At 32.2% G+C, this 21,456-nt stretch overlaps 3 protein-coding genes across 6 annotated transcripts; 1 reads left to right on the top strand and 2 right to left on the bottom strand.

Annotated features, from left to right (window-relative positions):
• The first annotated feature begins 4,116 nt into the window (after nucleotides 1-4,116).
• LOC114376307 (lipoxygenase 3, chloroplastic-like) lies at nucleotides 4,117-8,741 on the top strand. 2 transcript variants are annotated; one of them, XM_028334377.1, is made up of 9 exons: nucleotides 4,117-4,604; nucleotides 4,724-4,989; nucleotides 5,182-5,419; nucleotides 5,889-6,224; nucleotides 6,325-6,407; nucleotides 6,703-6,810; nucleotides 6,961-7,244; nucleotides 7,332-7,598; nucleotides 7,768-8,741. In XM_028334377.1, the coding sequence occupies exons 1-9, from the start codon at nucleotides 4,211-4,213 to the stop codon at nucleotides 8,522-8,524; spliced, it is 2,733 nt and encodes a 910-aa protein (XP_028190178.1). In that variant the 5' UTR covers nucleotides 4,117-4,210; the 3' UTR covers nucleotides 8,525-8,741. The 2 variants fall into 2 exon arrangements, with proteins under 2 accessions (XP_028190178.1, XP_028190177.1); XM_028334376.1 differs by having other exon boundaries at nucleotides 5,179-5,419.
• On the bottom strand, nucleotides 7,671-11,450 carry LOC114376308. Of its 3 annotated transcripts, XM_028334378.1 has the most exons (3): nucleotides 10,916-11,450; nucleotides 9,290-9,475; nucleotides 7,671-8,333 (listed from the first exon to the last, which is right to left on the bottom strand). In XM_028334378.1, the coding sequence occupies exons 1-3, from the start codon at nucleotides 11,356-11,358 to the stop codon at nucleotides 8,315-8,317; spliced, it is 648 nt and encodes a 215-aa protein (XP_028190179.1). In that variant the 5' UTR covers nucleotides 11,359-11,450; the 3' UTR covers nucleotides 7,671-8,314. The 3 variants fall into 3 exon arrangements, with proteins under 3 accessions (XP_028190179.1, XP_028190180.1, XP_028190181.1); XM_028334379.1 differs by lacking the exon at nucleotides 9,290-9,475 and having other exon boundaries at nucleotides 10,916-11,447; XM_028334380.1 differs by lacking the exons at nucleotides 7,671-8,333; nucleotides 9,290-9,475 and adding an exon at nucleotides 10,010-10,611 and having other exon boundaries at nucleotides 10,916-11,447.
• A 1,425-nt stretch (nucleotides 11,451-12,875) lies between these two features.
• On the bottom strand, nucleotides 12,876-18,487 carry LOC114376856. The gene is made up of 9 exons (XM_028335154.1): nucleotides 17,832-18,487; nucleotides 17,320-17,556; nucleotides 16,897-17,110; nucleotides 16,618-16,727; nucleotides 16,341-16,540; nucleotides 15,983-16,086; nucleotides 14,276-14,463; nucleotides 13,989-14,188; nucleotides 12,876-13,442 (listed from the first exon to the last, which is right to left on the bottom strand). The coding sequence occupies exons 1-9, from the start codon at nucleotides 18,073-18,075 to the stop codon at nucleotides 13,227-13,229; spliced, it is 1,713 nt and encodes a 570-aa protein (XP_028190955.1). The 5' UTR covers nucleotides 18,076-18,487; the 3' UTR covers nucleotides 12,876-13,226.
• Nucleotides 18,488-21,456: the final 2,969 nt, after the last annotated feature.

Raw genomic sequence — 21,456 nt, 5'->3', positions numbered from 1 at the left:
TTTTTAATTTACAAAATTTAGTTGGAAATTAAGCTTGTCCCGTAATTTTCGAAATTAATGGGGCAACCGTGCTTGACCCCATTCCCATCACCATCAGTGCTACAATTCACATTGATAGAGCGAGATTCGTTCGATGCATCATTAATGATTTGCTTGTTTGCTTGACAAGAGTGAGGAGATATGTTCATTGATGGAGAGCTTTAATTGGCGAAGGAATTTTTGTGCTCGAGCTCAAAATCCTTGACGAGGCTCATCTATATTGTTTGCAATTGGTGCATATCCAAGAAAAGAATCATATATAATTTTTAAAGTCATTTCTACATCGATTTATTTTGAATCAAGGTAAAATGTTTTTTTACATCAGTTAACTAATAAAAGATGTAAAATAATTGATTTTGATTGCAAAGTTAATCGTCACTACGTCATCTTCTACAACAATAATTAAATAACTCACATAAAAAAAGCATCGTAAAATCTTATTCCTATCATAATGAATCATATAAAATCTTATGTTGACAAAGAGGTTAATTATGTTGGTTTTATAATAAACAAAATAAAAGTAAATAAATCGCTGATCCTATATACAAGTAATTCAAAAAGATCAATAAAAACGATTAAATATAATAATTAGTTTTAATTAATAATATCATAAATTATATATCATTAATAAACTTGATAATTAATCAAGGTTAATTTTTTTAACAACTAACATACTTGGAAGTTATCCTATGTTTTATAATTAGAATAAAAAAAATATTCTTTTTTATTTCTTATATAAAATATAAAAAATAATATTAGATATAAAAAGTGTAACTTAATTAATTAATTATGATACACGCGAATGTTATAAATTTTTTGGTATTATATTTAATTCTTATTGATATTTTTTCCCATTTATACTAAGAAAGTGGAGAAAAATATCCTATAAATGATACTATTAATTAATTGAATTCAATCACGCCTTACCTGCATAAGGCTCGATTCAAAAAGAATGGTTCATCAAACACGATTTCCATAGTACATATACCACTCGAATTTCAACATTGGCTTCCCACGAGTAATTGCAATATTCTAATTACATGTAACCAAAATCTCGAATTAAAAAGATGATAAAAAAGATGCAATCAGCATTGGTGAAAGCTGCAAGCACAACATTTGAAAGAAACCCACCAAGCATTTTTTTTTATTTGTCTATTAGATAATTTTTTTCAAAGTACATTAACTGTTATTTCTTCATCATACGTGTCACGTAATAATTCGATAATAAATTAATACTCCACTATTAAGGATAGTTAGAAATGATATAGGTATCAGGATCCTCACTGTGCGTGGTAATTATCTTTACAATTAGATCATATGGATTTGACTTGATCCCAATAAATAATAATAAAAAAAAAAGAATGATAGAATACTATAAAAAAATTCAAAATAACTTAAAAACAGTAGTACTAGATTGTAACATTTACTTGTTATTAACTTAAGTAGACAAATTATAAAAATCATATAATAATAAAAGTGTATTAAAATATATATTATAATTATACTTCTCTTTATACATAGTCTGTTCAAACTTTCGCACGTCTTTTTAGTTTGGTAATATAATAGAATATAAGAAGTAATTTAACTCGTTTTAAATTAAGCAAAACTAATATCACACTACATAGTACAATGAAAAGGACTGGTCTCTGCGTGTTTTTGTTGGCTCTATCCTACTCAAAATTTCATGGTTTTGGTTTCTGATATTATCTACTTACTCATGTGGCTCATATTCGTTTAATTCTTGCGTTTACCTCTTTTTTTTTTATTATTCAAAGTATGATCGATGTATGCATGATGCTTACAGGTCTTCGTATAGGGTTCGCTTGCATTTGACACGTTTTACTTGACTAAAAGATGAAATTAAATTATTTAAATACATATTTTAAATAACTATGCTTTTTTTAGGCTAACATGTAATACATTTTATTTTGATGTAAATAAGTTTTAAGAAAATAATATCATATTTTTGTGGACTAAAACCATGCAAGTACATGTTTCCTGGATGCTTGAAACGAAGCCATTTCTTCGTTTATAAAAAGCGTGTATTTGAGAAAATAGAAACTCGACTGCCTCATGAACAACGTTAATTAAGGTAATTGATTAATTTTTTCTCTGGATAACAACATATTTGTTATTTTTGAGCCAGTTGAGCATATATGGCTGAAATTAAACTTAGCGTGTCTGACACTGATAGCTCCAGACACGCCTAAATATTATATAGAAATACAGTTAGAGGTCCTCTTAAATTAATTAAAACAACATTTAGTTCGTCATTAACTTTCCAATTTTTTTTCTTTATTATGTCAAAGCATAACAAATGCACTAATATATCTTTTTTACTGTTTAAATATATACTAAGCTTAAATGTGAAAGTTTTGAAGCCTGTAAGAGATGCTTAAAGGTAAGAAAATTTAAATTGTTAGAGCTTGAAACTTAGGTCCAAATTTAAAGAAGAATGCATGTGAAAGTGAAATTGTCTCACGGTTGTCAGGTACGGTTGCATGCAATTTTAGCACTGATGGTGATGGGAATGGGGTCAAGCACGGTTGGCCCATTAATTTCGAAAATTACGGGACAAGCTTAATTTCCAACTAAATTTTGTAAATTAAAAATGGGATCTTCTTTCAAAGTTCAACTTCAAATTTGAAAACATTCAATGCGTGATAGTTCTTATGTGTTAAAACATAATAAGTAACTAAGATAATTTTTAGTTTTTTCAGCACTCAGCACAAACTCAAAAGTATGACCAATCTAAGAGATTAAATATCCTATCTAACTCAAGTTTCTAAACTCTTGTCCAAAGCTCGTCAAGGATTTTGAGCTCGAGCACAAAAATTCCTTCGCCAATTAAAGCTCTCCATCAATGAACATATCTCCTCACTCTTGTCAAGAACCATTGTCAAGCAAACAAGCAAATCATGCAGAAGAAGAATCGCAACAATGATGCATAGAACAATCTCGCTCTTTCATCATCGTGTGTCGTTCGCAACCAAAAAATTAAAATTGATTGTTTCCAAGGAGTTTTAGTTCAAAGGAGCTTCCCAGAATAAGAATCCAAGCCAATTCGTGACGGAGGTCGCCGTCGAGGCACTCCACAATGGGACACACCACGAACCACAAGAAGTTTATTTGGATCTACGAGAAGTTTAAATAGCATAGATCATTTGCTTGTTTGTTTGAATATATGAGGTTTGGTACTCTAATTGTTTGGATGTGAAAGGAAAGGGAGACACAGATTCGAAGAATGGGCAAGGAAATACTAAATCGATTCTATTAGTGATTCAAACATTCGTCAAAAACTACATCATGTGAATAACTTAGTTGTAAAATATTCTTTTTAACCGATGTAAAATGGAATTTCTATAGTAGTGATTAAATATTAGAGTTGTTAAACGACGGTTTGTCTTTATATGTACACATATCTATATTAATTAAATTAATTAATTAGTATATTTGCAAGCCATTTGGTATATGTGTAGAGATCAATATAGTTAATAACATACTAGTTTAGCTTTAAACGTGCCTATATATGTCTTACTAACTTAATGCTGGCTAGCATAGACATCCCAAACTCAGGAAAAAAAAGAGGCCATTTAGACCTAGAAAAGGACTAGGTAAAAATCAAGCACATTTAGTATATGTATAGAAATTATCTCTCAAGAAATCATTAGTTTGATGACATTAAACTTGATTCTTTTAAATAAGATATTAACTTTAAGTTTCGTGAATGAAAAAGAAAATATAATTTAAAAAGACATTTCACTAAAGATAATAAGTCAAGTTTAACTGACAGAAAAAATTAGTCAGATATTTAACACTAATATTATGGATATAAAAAAATAGATCTCCTCTCTCCTTTTTTCCACTTATTAACAATTTAATTATGTCATTGTATTGAACAGTCACTTATTTTCCTTCTTAACGTGATTCACATTGTTTCCAACGGTTTCATTTTTGGACAGTTCTGTACGTAAAAAATCTCCCACTCGTTTACAGCATTCAGTTGGCAGTTTATGGGTTTCTCCAGCTATAAATATATATGGTTCTTAATATATTACCAGATCATCAAAACTCAAAAGCACACGCAATTCTACTATCCTAACTGTTGTGTAATATAGTAAAGGAACACATACAGGAGAAAACATATACTTCAGATTTTAGCACTTTCAGAATGGCTATGGTAAAAGAAATTATGGGACAACGTATGGTGGAAGCATTTTGTTCTGATGTTTCAAGATGTTCTTCACAACCTAACCGTTTCTGCATTAAGAGGCAGAAAACAGTTTCCATACTTCCCACTTTCTCGGAGCTGAAGACGATGTTGCAACTACCTGCCCCATATTCGCAACCACCATTTATCAAATTAGATGAGTCTTCCAAGAGAGACCTTGCCTTGAATCCGATGAGTGTGACCATAACGGGAACTATAACCATCAAGAATAGTGATATTACTGATCATAAGGAGATGATGGCCATGATGCTTCAACACTTTGGTACTTTCAAAAATGCTCTTCATGAAAGAGGAATAATTGTGTTGCAGCTAGTTAGCACCGAAATTGACCCGAGTAAGCCCTATCTTCTTTGCATCAATAATATCCTTATATTAGTTAATTTGTATGCACTTTGTTATGTTTTCAGATATTTATTAGTATATGACTTATTTGAGTGGCCTATAAAATTGTAGGAACGATGGAGCCAAAACTGAGCAACCCAGTTGAATTGGAGTGGTTGAAATGCTATAAGGTGGGGGCTGAGAGGTCCACATACAAAGTAGAATTTGAGATAGATTCAGATTTTGGGTTCCCGGTAGCTATTACTGTGACAAACAAATACGACAAAGAGATCTTTTTGGAAGGCTTTTCCATTGAAGGTGTTGTGGATATTGCCTGCAATTCTTGGATTCAACCTGAGAAGGTTCATCCAGAGGAGAGAGTTTTCTTTAGCAACAAGGTAATTGATATTTTGTTTGTTAATTGCATGAAAAACTATATTGTATGGTCTCAAACTAGAATGTGTTCATGGTTTCAACTAATTTTTACCTGTCACTTAATCAAGTTTTATCAACACTTTTGAAAACTACCAACGTGTCACGTAAAAATTGGCACTGAGTTGATTACATTTTGCATGGATGTAATTAAGCAGGCATACTTACCATGTCATACACCAGCGGGTCTGAAAAAGCTAAGAAAAGAGGAACTGAAGCAGCTTAGAGGTAATGGAAAAGGAGTGAGAAGGGGATGTGAAAGAGTGTATGACTATGATGTCTACAATGACTTGGGAAATCCAGACAAAGGACAAGAACATGTGAGGCCAATATTAGGGACCAGAGACTACCCATGTCCCAGACGCTGCAGAACCGGTCGTCCTCATGCCACAACCGGTGAGTTTCATTTCACGATAAATTTAATATTAACACACGTGTACTCTCACCCCTCCTCCATATACTTTTTCACATCAATAACTATAACATTATAGCATAATTATCCATCACAATATATTATATATGATAAATTTATTAATTTTAAAAATAATTATTAAATGGTGATTTATGATTCAGTTAGTTACAGTATAAAACTCGTTTTATTATACAAATTTTGTGTATGAAAAGTATTACACAAAAAATAAATCCTTTACATGAATTTTATTAAAAAGGTTTTCAAGTTTGGTAAAGGCAAATTAAAAATGGAAATATACAGTTTACAAAAATATTTAGAACAAATTATACTATAAAAAGGTACATATACTTTTTAATGGTATACAATATACAATATGAAAAGCCTATTTATATTTCGTTGGTTATATATCTAGTCTTTACCATATATTCACGTTTCCTTTTTAAACCATGACAGACGAGAAGTATGAGTCCCCTATAAATTCATCCGTGGAAAGTTATGTGCCAAGAGATGAAGCTTTTGAAGGTGTGAGAAAGGAAGCTCTTGATGTGGAAAAGTTAAAAGGGGCAACCCGGAATTTGATTCCCTTCATAAGAACTTGTATCACCAAGTGTGGAAATTTCAAGCAGCTTTCAGATGTTCAACAGATATACAAGAGAAAGCACGTTGATAAAATGAAACCCGAGAACGTAACCACAACAAAATGGCCTCTACCTATGAATATGATGAGCAAGATCCAAAATGACGTGGAAGAGTATTTTAAATTCGATACTCCGCGTATTATCAATGGTGGTACGTATACCTAAGCTAGCAATATCAAACTAATTATCTTCATTCCAAACAGTTTATGATGAAAATATTCTAACAAGAAAAATGTTCCTTGTATTTTCAGGGAATTGTTGTTGCATAAAAGATGAAGAACTTGGGCGTCAAGCATTGGCCGGTATCAACCCTCTAAGCATAAAAAGACTTGAGGTAATTATAAAACATATAACAATACTAAGAGATTAAGCAAGCTCAACTAGTCAGATCCTAGAGTGGTTATGTACTTATGTCTGGTTTAAATATTACAAGTCCATCACTGTTCAACCATAAATTAGCCTGTTAAAATCAAATAAAGATTCGGAAGTTTCATTCGTGATTTCAATCTCTGCTTCCATCGTTAAAATCTTGCTCTGAATTTATTAAATTTAGCAAATACATATATTGATTTCTATCTTTTATTTTGGTACATGTATTGATTTGTATTTTACTCTTAAATTTTTTATAGACTTTCCCACCCGTCAGTGATCTGGATCCTTCCATATACGGTGCCCAAAAGTCTGCCCTAAAAGAAGAACACATAATAAGCCATTTGGATGGAATGCCTGTACAACAGGTAAATAAGTCAATGAATTCCATTTTTTATATTATTTGAGCAATTTAATTAGTTGTCAGTTATTCTCAACTTCATCAGTCACAACTACAAAGATTCCTTTCTTTTTGTGTGTGTTGGGAGTTTGAAGTTTTACATTTTCTATTTGTGCAGGCAATGGCAGAAAAGAAGCTATTCATGTTGGATTATCATGATGCCTATCTCCCATTTCTGAATGGCATCAATGCTCGTGAAGATAGGAAAGCTTATGCAACTCGCACCATCTTGTATTTGACAAGACTAGGTACTTTGAAGCCTATTGCCATCGAGTTGAGTCTTCCAGAATCGAAACAGGTCCTTACCCCTCCATTGGATGCCACCTCTCATTGGTTGTGGCAAATTGCCAAAGCCCATGTTTGCTCCAATGACGCTGGTGTTCACCAACTTGTCCATCATTGGTATGCAATTCAACCAAACCCTTTAACTATCAATTATCCAATATTCACTATAGTTACCTGACATGGAATTTGATGTTTGTTGAACAGGTTGAGAACCCACGCATGCATGGAGCCATTCATCATAGCTGCTCATCGCCAACTAAGTGCAATGCACCCGGTTTTCAAACTTCTAAAGCCTCATTTGAAACACACGTTGCAAATAAATGCATTGGCTCGTGAGGCTCTCATCAACGAAGGAGGCATCATTGAGACTGATTTTTCTTCTGGCAAATACAGCACTGAGATTATCTCAGCTGCTTATAAAGATTGGTGGCGTTTTGACATGGAAGCCCTTCCTGCTGATCTCATTAGAAGGTTCGTATACTTAGACTCATACATGAATACAATAATACATGTCATTATTATCGTGGAGACACAGCAACTAGCTATCACACGAAAACAATTATTTGTGCACTTCTCTCTTTAAATAACGTACAAAATTATGAATTTATGATCTCATTATCTTGTTCTAATCAATATGCAGGGGACTAGCAGAACCTGATCCAACACATCCCCATGGACTAAGACTACTGATTGAAGACTACCCTTATGCAAATGATGGACTTCTTATATGGTTTGCTTTGGAGAACTTGGTTAGGACTTATGTGAACTACTATTACAGTGATAGGATCATGGTTCGATCTGATAGTGAGCTTCAATCATGGTATAGTGAGGTCACCAATGTTGGCCACGCTGATCATGCAAATGCAAGTTGGTGGCCCACACTCTCCACTCCTAGTGATCTTACTTCAATACTCACCACACTCATATGGGTTGCTTCAGTTCAGCATTCAGCTGTGAATTTTGGGCAATACCCTCTTGGTGGGTATGTCCCAATGCGTTCCCCACACATGAAGAAGTTGTTGCCCAAAGAGGATGATTTAGAGTACAAAGAATTTTTGGAGGACCCAGAAGGATACTTGCTGTCTTGCTTGCCAAATATGTTTGAAACCACCAAGTTTCTAGCAGTGGTTAACATACTTTCTCAGCATTCGCCTGATGAAGAGTACATGGGGCAGAGGAAGGACTTGTCAGATTGGACTGGCGACCCTGAAATCATAAAGGCATTCTATGAGTTTTCCATGGATATAAAGAGAATAGAAAAGGAGATTGACAAGAGAAATAAAGACACAACACGTAGAAATAGATGTGGTGCTGGAATTCCACCATATGAGTTGCTCGTAGCCTCCTCGGCTCCTGGAGTTACAGGTAGAGGAGTGCCAAATAGCATAAGTATATAGAAGTCATGTAAAGATACAAATACTTTCGCTCCTAATTCCAAACAATACGTTACCAGTAGATCCCATTAGGTGAAACTTTTGGTGTTAGCAATGTTAAAGGTAGCACTGATCACGTCTCGGACAATAGTCATTGAATTAGGTAAAAGTCAATAGTCATAGAGTAATGATACACTTCTAAAAGAATTTTATAACATTTTATAATTTTCCCCTCTTATTACTTTTATCCTTTTTTCTCTCATAAGTTGTAAAAATTGTTGTATAAAATTTATCTATTAATAGTATTATCCATAGACAAAATGAAGTTGCAAAAGTATGTACTTGTGTAGCAGAGATATTGGAATAAACAAAGACTGAATACTATTTGAGTAATATTTTTCCATTAATTGAGCATTTACCCAATTTGTAGCACCTCTAAACGTAGACTGAAATGTAATGACTAAATTCTACTGTGAAAGACTGCTAGCAATATTGTATGATGCTTTTTCTTAATACAATATAATTAACATCCTACATGGGAACGCAGCGTGAAAGACACAAATTATGTGCTAGTAACACGGATTGTGTGATCTTACCTAAAGTACAAATTTACATTCAAAACATATATACGCATATAAAATAACAGATGTGAAAAATATCCTTTAAATCACTACTAACATTTTATTAAACTTGGTTTGAAAATGCATGTGAGATCCCACCTAAAATACAAATTTACATCCAAACACATATATGCATATAAAAAAAAAAAAAGCAGATGTGAAAAGTTACCTTGAAAAATGCATAAGGTGATCGTTTACAATATTCAAGTCACAATCACAAATTAAGGTAAAGTTGCAAATTAACAACTTCAAATATAAAAGATGTTGGATTTTGACAGCACATAAAACTAAAACGCCAAAAGAAAGCAGCCCAACTCTCTCATCATCTCCATCTGGATTGCATCTTCTTCTCCAACTACATCAAATTCATATCAAAATTAGGAACCCCACATCATCTAGACGAGCAAACCAACAAAACCAATAGCATCCTCTACAACTTGAATCAAGTTGTCTTCTATTCAGAGTGCCCAAATCCAAGTTTATATTTAAATATTTAATGTTATATGAACTTCCATCATATCAACAATCTAACCAATAGCCATGGTCAGATGAAAGATCCAGGTTATACTCAATAGCCTTTCTAGCATATGACAGCAATGTTAAATAAACCCACTTGATGATTATCTTGACATTTTCACAGAAGCAAAACAGAGGAATATAAAAGTCAAAGTAGAGAGTAAATAGCAGAGAAGTCAAAGAGGAGAGCAAAACCGGAACAGCAAAACAGAGAGAATTAAAAATTGATACCATAATACTCAAGAACAAAGAATGAGAGGCACTCCTTGCAACAAAGTTTTAGGGTTTTGGGATTTGAGAGAAAGCAAAGAAGAGCTTGACAGATTGAAAGACAACAAATTAAAAGGACTCAGGTTGAGAGAGTTGGGATGAGTGAGAGAACAATAACATTCATATTAGGTTAAAAACAATTCACTTAGGATGTGTCATAATCGAAGGTCACTCAATTAATCAAGCAGTACTACCATGAACTTAAGCATAAAGGAGCATGGTGACAATTATCAGAGACACAAATCTATGCAATAATTGTCACTCTACTCTATGCTGTCTTCGGACTTGGTTTCATCAGCGGTACCAGCAAAACACTTCATCAATCCGAATGAAATTTCTCAACATACATACTCAAATGGCTTCATTCAGATATACGCGTCAACTGCTCTTTACAATTGCTGCATCAGCTAAGTCCGCAGAGTTTGTAAATTCTAAGCATTGATATGAAAAGAGGATCCTCAAAATTAAATGAAAACAATACACTGATTTGACAGATGCACCATTAGTTTCTGATTTCTGTGATCCCAAACTCTTTAATCTTAACAAACCAATAAAACATCCCACTGTTGTTCACCCCAACCTACAAACACAACAACTTCACTAACATGCACAGTCGCACACCTTCGGATCATTTTCCCAGTTTATAACAATCCTCAAACTCGACACACTGGCTACAGCACTCAATGTCACTCTGCTGAACATCAGCTGAAAATTAAGAGAAAACTGTCTCAAGTCCACACCCCACAGGAATTAGAAAAGTTTGATTTTGGAAGATTAATATCTCAAATCACAATGAACTGCAGCAAAAAAACTTACGCATAATCTGGTAAGATTATTGACCATTTTCTGTAATTGAAGCAGGGAAGGCAAAATTGACAAGTTTATAACGTATCTCTAACCACAGATTTGATAAGAAAGAAAGCCAGGTGAGATCCGATTTTTACAAGGTAAATCCAAAGCTGGAAACGTAAATAAAAAAATAAAAAAGAAAGAGGGAAGCTAATCATACTTCTCCCTCCAAGAGTAAACAAGGAAGAAAACCCACGAAAGGGCCAAGAGAAAATCGCCAACAGTCTGGCGGAGCCAATCCCAAGCGAGATCCTCAACCTTGCGTTCAAAGTAGACCCTCCACATCGCCATGAAGAGGTGGAGGAGCGTGCAACCCTTGGCGAAGAAGACCTGAAAGTCACGATCTTTAACAAAAGAGACCATGAAGAGGAGGAACCCAATTGCGACAAGGAGCAAGCCGGAGAAGGAATCGGAGGTCTTGATGAGAAGCTGGTCGTGCGGCGTGGATCCCAAGAGCTTGGTGGCGGCCTGCACTCCGTGGCCGAAGGTGTAGACCTCCTTCATGTAGAACATCATCAGCCCCCCACATGTCACTGCTATTAACGAGTGCAGGATGCAGATCACCAGAAATGCCGATGACGATGATGCCATTCGACTTCTCATTTCATCATCTCTAAAACCCTAATAACCTCATCATGCCTTTGCTTTGCTTCTGGATGCACCCACCCATCCTAAATTTTCTTCTTTCTTTTTAACTAAAACTATATATTTATTGGACGAAAATAGCCTACATGGAAGAAAATATCTAAGTTACCCTTATAAGACCAAAATGTAACTAATTCTTCTATTGAACCTAAACATCAATATAATTCTATTGGATTATCTTCTATTGAACCTAAACATCAATATAATTCTATTACACATCTAAAGACACAAAGGTAATTTTTTACCCATTCATATTTAGAGAATAGGAAGACGAAAACATCATATAACAAATATGTTCGTTGAAAATTAAAGATGATTAAATTGACAATCATTTCAATGACAAATTCATCTATTTGTGTTACGTAAGTTATTTCATTGACAATCAAATATATTGATCACACTTTTTACCTTTTAAATGATTAAATTTTATATTTTGATGTTTCTATAATACATCTATCAGCAAATTATATTATACATTCGGGCAATGATTGTTTATCCCCTATTTATTTAGGGCTCAAGATTCCATAACTTTAACGCAAGTGAGGGTCATGCTAAGATAAGGATCCCGTGGGACCCCTCTCTCATTCCGTTCTCTTGCCAGGATAACACGTATTCTTATAAATGGCATGCCACATCAAATAAATAGAAGACTTAAGTGTATGTTTTATCCTCAATTTTATGAAATATATTTTATTTTTTCAATAAATTGTTTTGACTTATTTTACTTTCATTTTTTAAGAAATTTGTAATTTTTTTTCTTTTATTTTATTTCTATTATAATTTTTATTTTTATTCTAATTTTTTTTTGACAAATTTTATCTCTAATTTTTGTGTTTATTAATAAAAAATGACTAAAAATAAAATTCACAGTTTCTTAAAAGTTGAAGATAAAATATGACAAAAATTAAAAAGTACAATTAAACTTAAATAGAAATAATACAACTTTAGATAGATTAACTTTGCAAATTTTAGCGTGTAAATGTACATGCTGTAAAAAAACGTGTAAATATATTTTGGAAAGTAGTCAAACATATCACAAAATTGAATTTTCTATTCAAAATAAGTTTAAAACAGTCTAAAGGAAAACCACACATAATTCCTTCTCTTTTCATTGAAGGTAATACAAACATTTATGTGCAAGATTTCATAATTTTTTTTATAAAAAAAATCGTTATATCAATTTTCAGCTGAACTCAAAAGACAAATATTCATCAATGTTACTAATAGATGACAAAGACAATAATTTTGGACATTTTTGAAGCCAAGAGAGTCATTTGAGATAGCTGGAAAAGAAAATTAACAAGAATAAATAATTAAAAAGATTATCAATATATGGTTGGGATTAGACACTAAGCTCAATGAGACTCAAAATACATTTTCATTTTATTTCCTTAATTAGGGAGTAGCTAATGACAAGTTTACTAAAATTGATTTCAATGTCAGGTTCAATAGAGGAACCAAGGGGGAAACAATGGTGCGTTGAGAAACTTTTTTTTATTGAAGAGTAAGAGTGGGTCGTGAATATATTTTTCATGGAGTACAAGTGAGAGCGACTACACTTTATCCTATAGTAATGGAGCAACAGAGTGGGTTACCACATGTGAGGAATTTGGTCGCAAGTGACAACCCTGATATCATGATAATTATTGAGGATTTTTTAACTCTATATACAACAAAAAAGAATAACGATGAACGAATTGCACAAAGTAAAAAGAATGAGGGGCGTCTATGCGGAACCGATACAACACTCATCTTCCCTCCGGGGCTGTGCTATGAAAATGATTTGTGTAGGTGGAATGCCAAAACCAAAATGATCAATCATATAATCACACAAACAAAACTGTATAATTTGCTTCCATGTTTATGTCCCTGCCTCCGGCCACGACTTTACGGTGGCGCCTAGAGCCTGGTCTCCGATCTCTTCCACGCCTTCCAGGGCCTCTCCTAGCAACCTTTTCCGGCAAAGTTTCTAGAGGAGGAGGAGGACTGAGAGCAATAGCCACTGGAGCAACCAGGCGCTCCAATATATCCCTATGGTATTTCTGTATGCAACCAAAAAATATTTACATTACAATTAAGGTGTGCATGACCATGAAATCACAAAATGTCATATATAATAAATTTGTTGACTATTAAAATAATTATCTTAAGAGTCATATCAACAATGATTTCTGATTGATAGGTAGTATAAAATATTATTACACTAACAGCACCTAGAATTTGAAGTCCTTCCAATTTTAGTTGAGTAAAGAGTTGATACAATATATGTTGTATAAAGAGTTGATATGTCCACTGTATAAGGAGATTTTATACTATCATTTAATCAGAAATTATTGTGTCATAAATTTGTTGACTTTCACAGTAACAACTTCAAAAGTCATACTATATTTTCTGATTGGTTGACAATGTAAAAATGTAAAAAAAGTTCTACCGATAGCATAAAAATTATATATATATATATATATATATATATATATATATATATATATATATATATATATATATATATATATTATAGATCAATCATATTGTATTACAAGAAGCCTCTGGTCTGAGATCATTTTACACGAACGAAATAAAACATTTACCTGAACTACAAAGTTGCGTCTTTCACAATCCAAGAACATGAGAAAATGAAAATCCACCCTGGACAAAAGTTTGTCCCTGACAGTTGAGAAACTAATCTGGTCCCTAGAAGTGAATCGGTCAACTTCATTGAACCAAAGACATGTAAAAAGATCACTAATGGGAACATGCTCTCGTACTATTACACATCCTTCAGGAACATCTGCAAATTAGCCATCAAGGTTGAGAAATGAAATGAACCAGAACCAGTTGCATCTCATCCAACAAGGAAACATGAAGTTTAGCTTACCACTTATAAGAGGAAGTTTGGCCTCTGTATATGGAGTCAGTCCTTCATTCTTGTAAAACTCAATCTGAAAGTCAATAGAGGCATTCTCATACTTTCCAGCAGCTTTATTTGCTTCGGCCTCAACAAATACATCAAAGCGTCTATAATGTTTAGATATTGCAAAAGTTGCATTCTTCCTCCACAAAAACCTAAATAAGGATGAGAACAATTAATGTGCCAACACATGTATTCTATCAAGAAAATCTCACATAAACCTAGTACAAAGTCAGCATAGGTATGATTATGTGTCGCTTAATAAATAATATTCAGGGATATACCCCAAAAGGCATATATGAAAATCCAATAAAAACTCAACCTTGATTTTCATGCAAGATACATTATAAATGGTCGATAGCCACCCAACCAAGATGGAAAACAAGACTTGACATAGAGCAGGAGGAAGAGAAAGATCAGAAGAGGAAATGGTAAAACCAACATATAGAGCAGTGGACAGAAGAAGCTGCTAATCATTAAATTTTAGTATCCAAATAATAGTTTCATACACTAAAGTAGGCAATTGCCAAGATTCTAGTACTTCAAACCAAAAACAATGAAGCTATAATCCTATAAAAAAAATGTCCTAGTGGTAAGCTCTACAAGGTGATAACTGAACTCTGTTTATGCTAGCTCCTGATGAGTACTAATGCTGATGAAATAGCAATTTGGATTTTGAAGAAATGCCTATGTTGCATGGAGACAATTTATTATCTTAATTCATAATAAGAGCAAGCTAAGATGAAGATCTCTGATCTAATCTTATACACGGCAATGTTTTGATTTACACAGCATGTCTTAGGCTTGCACTCTGTGTGAGCATAGCTTTGTTAGTCCAGATGGGAATTTCTAGATATAGCAATCTAAATGGTATCTTAGGACCTGGAAGTTAAGGAAGACAGTAAATGACTCAAACATGATTTATTAGGAGCTCAATAGAGCTACTGTTCCTTTATGGAGGATAAATTTGAACCAGGACCAGAATAGGGTTTATTAAATTTCAGATTTAAGTTATCCTCACTTTTCATTGCTATGCTCTTTAAAGACTACCTACTGGTATTTAATCCACTGAAATAGGCAATAGAGGCAGTTCCACATCTTGAATTTTAGCAACCATATTAAATGCAATAAACTCTCTATTGTAAGACCAGTTATAAGTTTTCTTCATTAAAACTATACTGGCATTCACCACAACATCTCAATTAAAGACAAATATAGTCGCCTTTGATGGTCTAGAAAGAGTAAGATGCCATCATGTGTGGGAAGGAAATCACATAGTCGAACTTCCAAAATTTTCAATGGCATGTTATGACACAAAGAACCAGAAAGATATGTTAAGAGCAAAAACTACACAGGACAATATCGTGCAATTGTGACACTGAATAAAAAATTCACAAATAACCATTCTTGGTAAAACCAATAAACATACTACTGGCATATATCAAGCTTCACAACTCCTAGTGCATCTGTAGTTGTAAGCAGTACCATTAAGGTGGAAATAAAATCATTGAGTCAATTCTTCACATGCAGTATACTGTATCTATCACGAGAAGAATTAGAAAGATGAATCTCATATCAGACGATGTACAGATGTAGGACTGAAATGTGATCTACACAACTTTCACATGTAAAATGAATCAGTATATTGTATTAAAGAGCAATACTGAAATATACCTTTCAAGGATTTGATATGGATCAACAACAAGCTCAAGCTTTCCATCAAGCCATATAGAATAGTGGGCATTTGGAACCATTCTATGCAACAGAAGCTTTGGAATCTGCAGAAAAGATAGCTTAAGTTACAAGTACATAAAAGTACTATTTTATGAACAAGAAAATACAACAGTGTCTGACTGAGATATTTTTGTTATTTTAAACCAAAAGGAAAAATTATATTTGAATGAAAAGAAAAGCAATAATCAGATCATAAAGAAAAGAGCAATTATTTAAATCAGATCGTAAACAAATGAGTATATGACTAACAACAACTATGCTAATTTCTTGATGGTGCTAGCTGGCATATAATTCTCACCTTCCCTGTGCGTCTTGGATCTGTATAAGGAAGATTATGAGCAACAATAATTCTCCACAAACCAATCTTCTTTCTGGTCCCCAGCCTGCCAGAAATCCTCAAATATTTCTCTGTTTCTTCATCTACAAACATAAGGAAGCATACTGTCTCCTTTGAATAATCACTTATATTTGTTGGCTCGTTTATCTCGTCAAAATTTCCTGAACAACAGATATAATTCATTAGCAACATGCCAGATTAAACATCTAAATGAAAGCAAAAACCACATAATACAAACCAAATATGGCTGATGCAACAACTACGCCGTGACACTGCTCCATTTCAAGGAGGTCATCTTCATCCATGTCAAATCCTGTGTTGCGGCCAGGTTTAGTTCCTCTAACAAATCTGAATGATGTACACATGCATCATTGTAGATGCAGAATGGACAGATGTGAGTAAAAGGATAGGAGAAATACCCTTTATTACTGAAACAAACAAATTATAACCACAAACAGCCTTCTTCAGTACTCATAGATATACAGAAGGGAAACATCCAACAAAACACGAAACATACCCACAGTGCACACTCATTGACTCTCGTATATCAAAAGATTCATTTCTCTGCCTCAAAGTAGGATATCCACCAAAGTCCGAACCACCAAATTCACCATCCCTGCTAAGAGTTTCCTCATAGATAAATGCTAAGTTCTTAAGTACTGGAGAAGGTGACGGAAACTTTGGCATAAGTGCAATGGCTTCATCCACGGGAAGGTAACATACTGGGCATGCTGAAACACAAACAAGCCAAAATGTTCAGGATCATACCACTAATGTTAAGCAACCTAAAATATTCACCTGCCTTCCATATCCTCATAAACTACCCTAGCTCAAGAAACTTACTAATATCTGCAGGGAAGAGGGACACTATTGAAAATACCTTATAAAATTACCTAACATAAGATATGTGCAGAAACAATAGAGTAAAACAAGATCTTACGTCGTGGCCCAGTTCGCTTTTTATCTGCCGGTGGAGGAGGAAGTGTGAAAGTATTACAGGGATGACCAGAAGGAAGAGTGTAACCCAGAAAATAGCTCGGGGGAGGAGGAGGTAGAACTGAAATTGTAGTGAAGCCCTTGATATTTGCACCAGCGATCAAAGATGGAGAAACACCTATAGACATATTTCCATTAACACTAATGTTATGAACACTGTTCCCCTCCTGTGAATCTTCATCTGAAAGCAAGCCAAATTTTATATCAAAGCCGAAATCATGTGAATCACAAAACATGCTTTCTTCCTCCACCTTCAGCAAAACACGTGGCATGCATTGATTCCTATAACCAATAAATCAAATTCGAACCTACGTTTGATGCTTCCAATGCAACATGATAGTAAAGTAACAGAATCCACCACACCAGCCAGCACCACAATCACATCACATTAATTATTAAAACTAAAAAGTTTAGATATATTGAATAATAAAGAGAAAGTGTGAGAAATTGAGGAACCTTTTCCAACGTACAAAACCCAGATGAAAACAGCAGCGGAGATGGTAAAGAGACAGAGCATTCCGACCTTCTTTCTGCCAGCAAACTTGAAGATCCAAAGGAAGAACCTGTCTTTCTCCTTCAGCGTCTTGGTGGGTTTGCGTGCTGATTGAATAAGCGACACACCATTGTTCTGTAGCTGCTGCTGCTGCTTCTCCAAAGACCCATAACTCCCAGAACGAATACCCAATGATCCACCACTCATCTTATTATCTCTAAAATCTCAGACGCCCCTTTCATTGCCCTCTCATTAAAATTTCCCTCATTTCAATGGAATTACACTTCAGCAATGCCACTCTCACTTCCAACTCACCAATGAAAACAAAACCAATTCTCGAATCTTTTTTTCTATCAGTGAGTGTTTGAACAGAAACAAAAAACGGAGTGGCAGGAGCAGGGGAAAATCAAATCGAACTCATGCATTTAGAAAAGCCAACAGAAACTCGATTGTGTTGCGGCACTGAAACGAAAACTGGGTCCCTAGAAAAATCCCCCCTTTCTTCGAAACAGGGGATGAATCAAGTTTTTTTTTCTTTGTTCTAATTGACCCAGTAGGGTTTTTAGCAGAGAAAATCTGCGTTTTCTGAAATCTGACACCTGGAAGAAATCTGGGATCAAAATATTCAAGTGGTATTTATATGTAATTTTTTTATATTTATTACTGCTGCTGGTTCTGAAAAGTAGCAATCTCATACTAGAAACATTAATGGAATATTTACGCCAGGGTAAAATATTTTTTTAAAAAAAGTAAATAGTAAAAAAAAAAAAAACTGTAATAAATATATTCATCTTGTTAACGTCTACGTGGCATATTTAGAGACGAATTTATTAATGCACTAGAGGAATCAAAATGACTATTTATCTATAATATATTTTAATCTTTATTTTTCCTTTTTTAATCGTTACAAGCTTAACGTTACAATAAACACTAAAAAAATAAAAAAGCAGATATAAGTTAAAGCAAACATAATAGTATGCATAATATTGATTAATAAACATAATTGGTCTATTATTCTTAATTTTCTAACGTGATAATACCTTATCCAAAATATCATATTATGCACAATCATTACGTTAATCTTTACAAAAAAAAATGAAACTCAACTTGATTTTATCAATGTCTAATGTTGTCATAATAAAAATTCCAAAGCAACATATAAATTATACTTATTAATCAATATTATGCTTATTATTATATTTGTTCTAAGTTATGTTTGATTTCCTATTTTTTTTCAAGTGCTTATTTATGTGTGGTACAATTAAAAAAGGAGAATATGAAGATTAAATTATATTTTTATAAATAGACATTTTCGTCTCTAGACGTATAGAGTATTGACAAATTCATTCATGAATGTGTCATGTATGTTCTTTCATTAACGGTGATAGACACAATACGGATGAATGAATTTGTCCCATTTTTTTCACTTTCGAAACTAAGATTTGAATTTCCATATTTTAGAGATGAATTTATCGGTGCTCTACACAATTAAAAACAAAAATGATTATTTACCCTTTAAAAAATGTAAAAATTTGTAATGGACTTTTTTCAGAGAATTGAGGAGAGATTTAACTATGTCAATCCCAAATATTTATATGATCAAATTTATGAATTTAAACTCAACATAGTAACCACTCAATAATAATTAAGACAAAAATTAATCCAAATTGACTTGTAGATTCAACATATTAATCATAATATTATAAGTCTAGAATATATAATTATTGTTAAATAATATATAATATAGATTTTAAGATAAATGATATCAACATAAATTAAATATAATATTATGTTAAATAAAATAATTTTTTTTTACTAAATTGATGTAAAAGTTAAAATAATTTATGAAAATAATATATATTTAAATTAAATTTTTTCTTTAGGATGAATTTATTTGGTGTGTTGTGCAAAACATTTTGGCTTGTATGTGTACCAATGAAATGCAAAACATAGGAGAAGTTGTTATGTGTATTTTAGATAAATTCTATATCTTGATCTTATTTTAATATAACCAGCCAATTTTATTTTTACTTTTCTAAGTTTTAAAAATGTTAAATTGTTAATTAAAGTTTCATAATATATATATTTAAGTTAATTCATTTAAGAATAAAATACAACTTTGATCCTTTTATGTTGTTTAATCCATAATTTTAGTCTAAAGTCTATATTTTTTATATATTTTAATTGATTATATTATTTTTTGACGGTGACTAAAATGATTATGTCAGAATTAGGTTCAAATTGACTAAAGTTTTTAGCCTTCATTTAATCATAATTTTTCAATATAGTCGATCATAAACTGAATTTAATAAATTTTAGTTTTTAAAAAACATCTTTTGGTAATTACTAGTATTATCGGTTGCTGGTTTTTTTTTTATAAAAAAAACTAGTATTATCGGTAATTAATAATATTCTTTATGTATTATATGAATTTAAAAAAGAATCAATCTTTAATATTTTTTAATACTTTCAGCAAAAAATTAATCTTTAATACTTCTAACAAGGCATTGAATTGTATTTTTAGTATTTCTTTCCATACTTTCAATTTAGGGGAAGTCAAAATCAATAGTATCAAACTAATTTACTAAAACTTAAATTTGTTTTTCTTAAAAAAAACTTAAATTTATTTCAAGATTAATATAAAATTTATTCTATTTAAAAAATGTAAATATTACAATTCAAATATTAAAAAATGTAAAGATATTTCATATTTTTAAATTTGTTCAAAAAAGTTATGAAAAGAATTGATATGCATACAAAATAATGAAACCACCCGACCAATTAATTTTTTATAAGAATTGATTCGACTGAATGTTTGATCTTATCAATATTATTTTGGTTAAAATGTAACTTTTATTCTTTTATATTTTTAAATTTGGGATTTTAATCTTCTTATTTTTTAATTAAGACATTTCATTTTTTGAGTTTTTAAAAGTTTGTAATTTTAATTTTCTATTTTTTAGTTGAGACATTTTATCTCTCACTTTTAAAAAATTATTAATTTTAGTCATTGTGACTAATTTCAAATGGAATTATGTACTCTGTAAACGTTAACTAACACATGTTTATCTATTTTTTCACATGACAAATGTGTTTTTAAAAATGATTTAATTTCTAACAAACTTATTTTATTAAAAAAATGCATAGTCAAGTCTAAAATTGAAAAAGAAGTCTAAAATTGTATATTTTTAAAAAAGTGAGAATGAAATGTCTTAATTAAAAAATAAAAAGACTAATATTATGGATTTTTCAAAAGTGAGAAATAAATTATCTCGATTAAAAAATAAGAGGACTAAAATCACAGATTTTAAAAAATAGGGAGACAAAAATTACATTTTAGTCTATTATTTTTATCAAAATATTTTCTTATATAGATTGTACTATTTGTATGAAATTTAATTTCTATTTATTTCAATATCCCATTTTTTATAGTTCAAGCAAATGCAAAATAATTTTTTTTCTAAATTTTCCTAATAACTTAATGATGATAGCAGCAATTGGGGGTATGTGGTGAGTTGAGGAACAAGAGAGTGGGGGTGGGGTGTAAAGGGAAGGGTAAAATAGGAATGTAACTAAAAAATAAGGTCA

The sequence above is a fragment of the Glycine soja genome, chromosome 11, assembly GCF_004193775.1.
Source record: "Glycine soja cultivar W05 chromosome 11, ASM419377v2, whole genome shotgun sequence".
Taxonomy (NCBI): Eukaryota; Viridiplantae; Streptophyta; class Magnoliopsida; order Fabales; family Fabaceae; genus Glycine; species Glycine soja.
Note: the sequence above shows the minus strand (reverse complement) of the source record. Positions and strands in the feature narration are given on the sequence as shown.

Coding starts and splice junctions, on each gene's coding strand:
- LOC114376856 (XM_028335154.1), bottom strand. CDS start 18,075: ATGAGTGGTGGATCATTGGGTATTCGTTCTGGGAGTTATGGGTCTTTG. Junction 14,189..14,275: donor CAAACTTCCTCTTATAAGTG/GTAAGCTAAACT, acceptor GCTAATTTGCAG/ATGTTCCTGAAGGATGTGTA. Junction 13,443..13,988: donor GACGCAACTTTGTAGTTCAG/GTAAATGTTTTA, acceptor GGTTGCATACAG/AAATACCATAGGGATATATT.
- LOC114376307 (XM_028334376.1), top strand. CDS start 4,211: ATGGCTATGGTAAAAGAAATTATGGGACAACGTATGGTGGAAGCATTT. Junction 6,408..6,702: donor TAAGCATAAAAAGACTTGAG/GTAATTATAAAA, acceptor AATTTTTTATAG/ACTTTCCCACCCGTCAGTGA. Junction 7,245..7,331: donor CACCAACTTGTCCATCATTG/GTATGCAATTCA, acceptor TTTGTTGAACAG/GTTGAGAACCCACGCATGCA.
- LOC114376308 (XM_028334378.1), bottom strand. CDS start 11,358: ATGAGAAGTCGAATGGCATCATCGTCATCGGCATTTCTGGTGATCTGC. Junction 9,476..10,915: donor GTTTACTCTTGGAGGGAGAA/GTATGATTAGCT, acceptor AATTTGATGTAG/TTGGAGAAGAAGATGCAATC.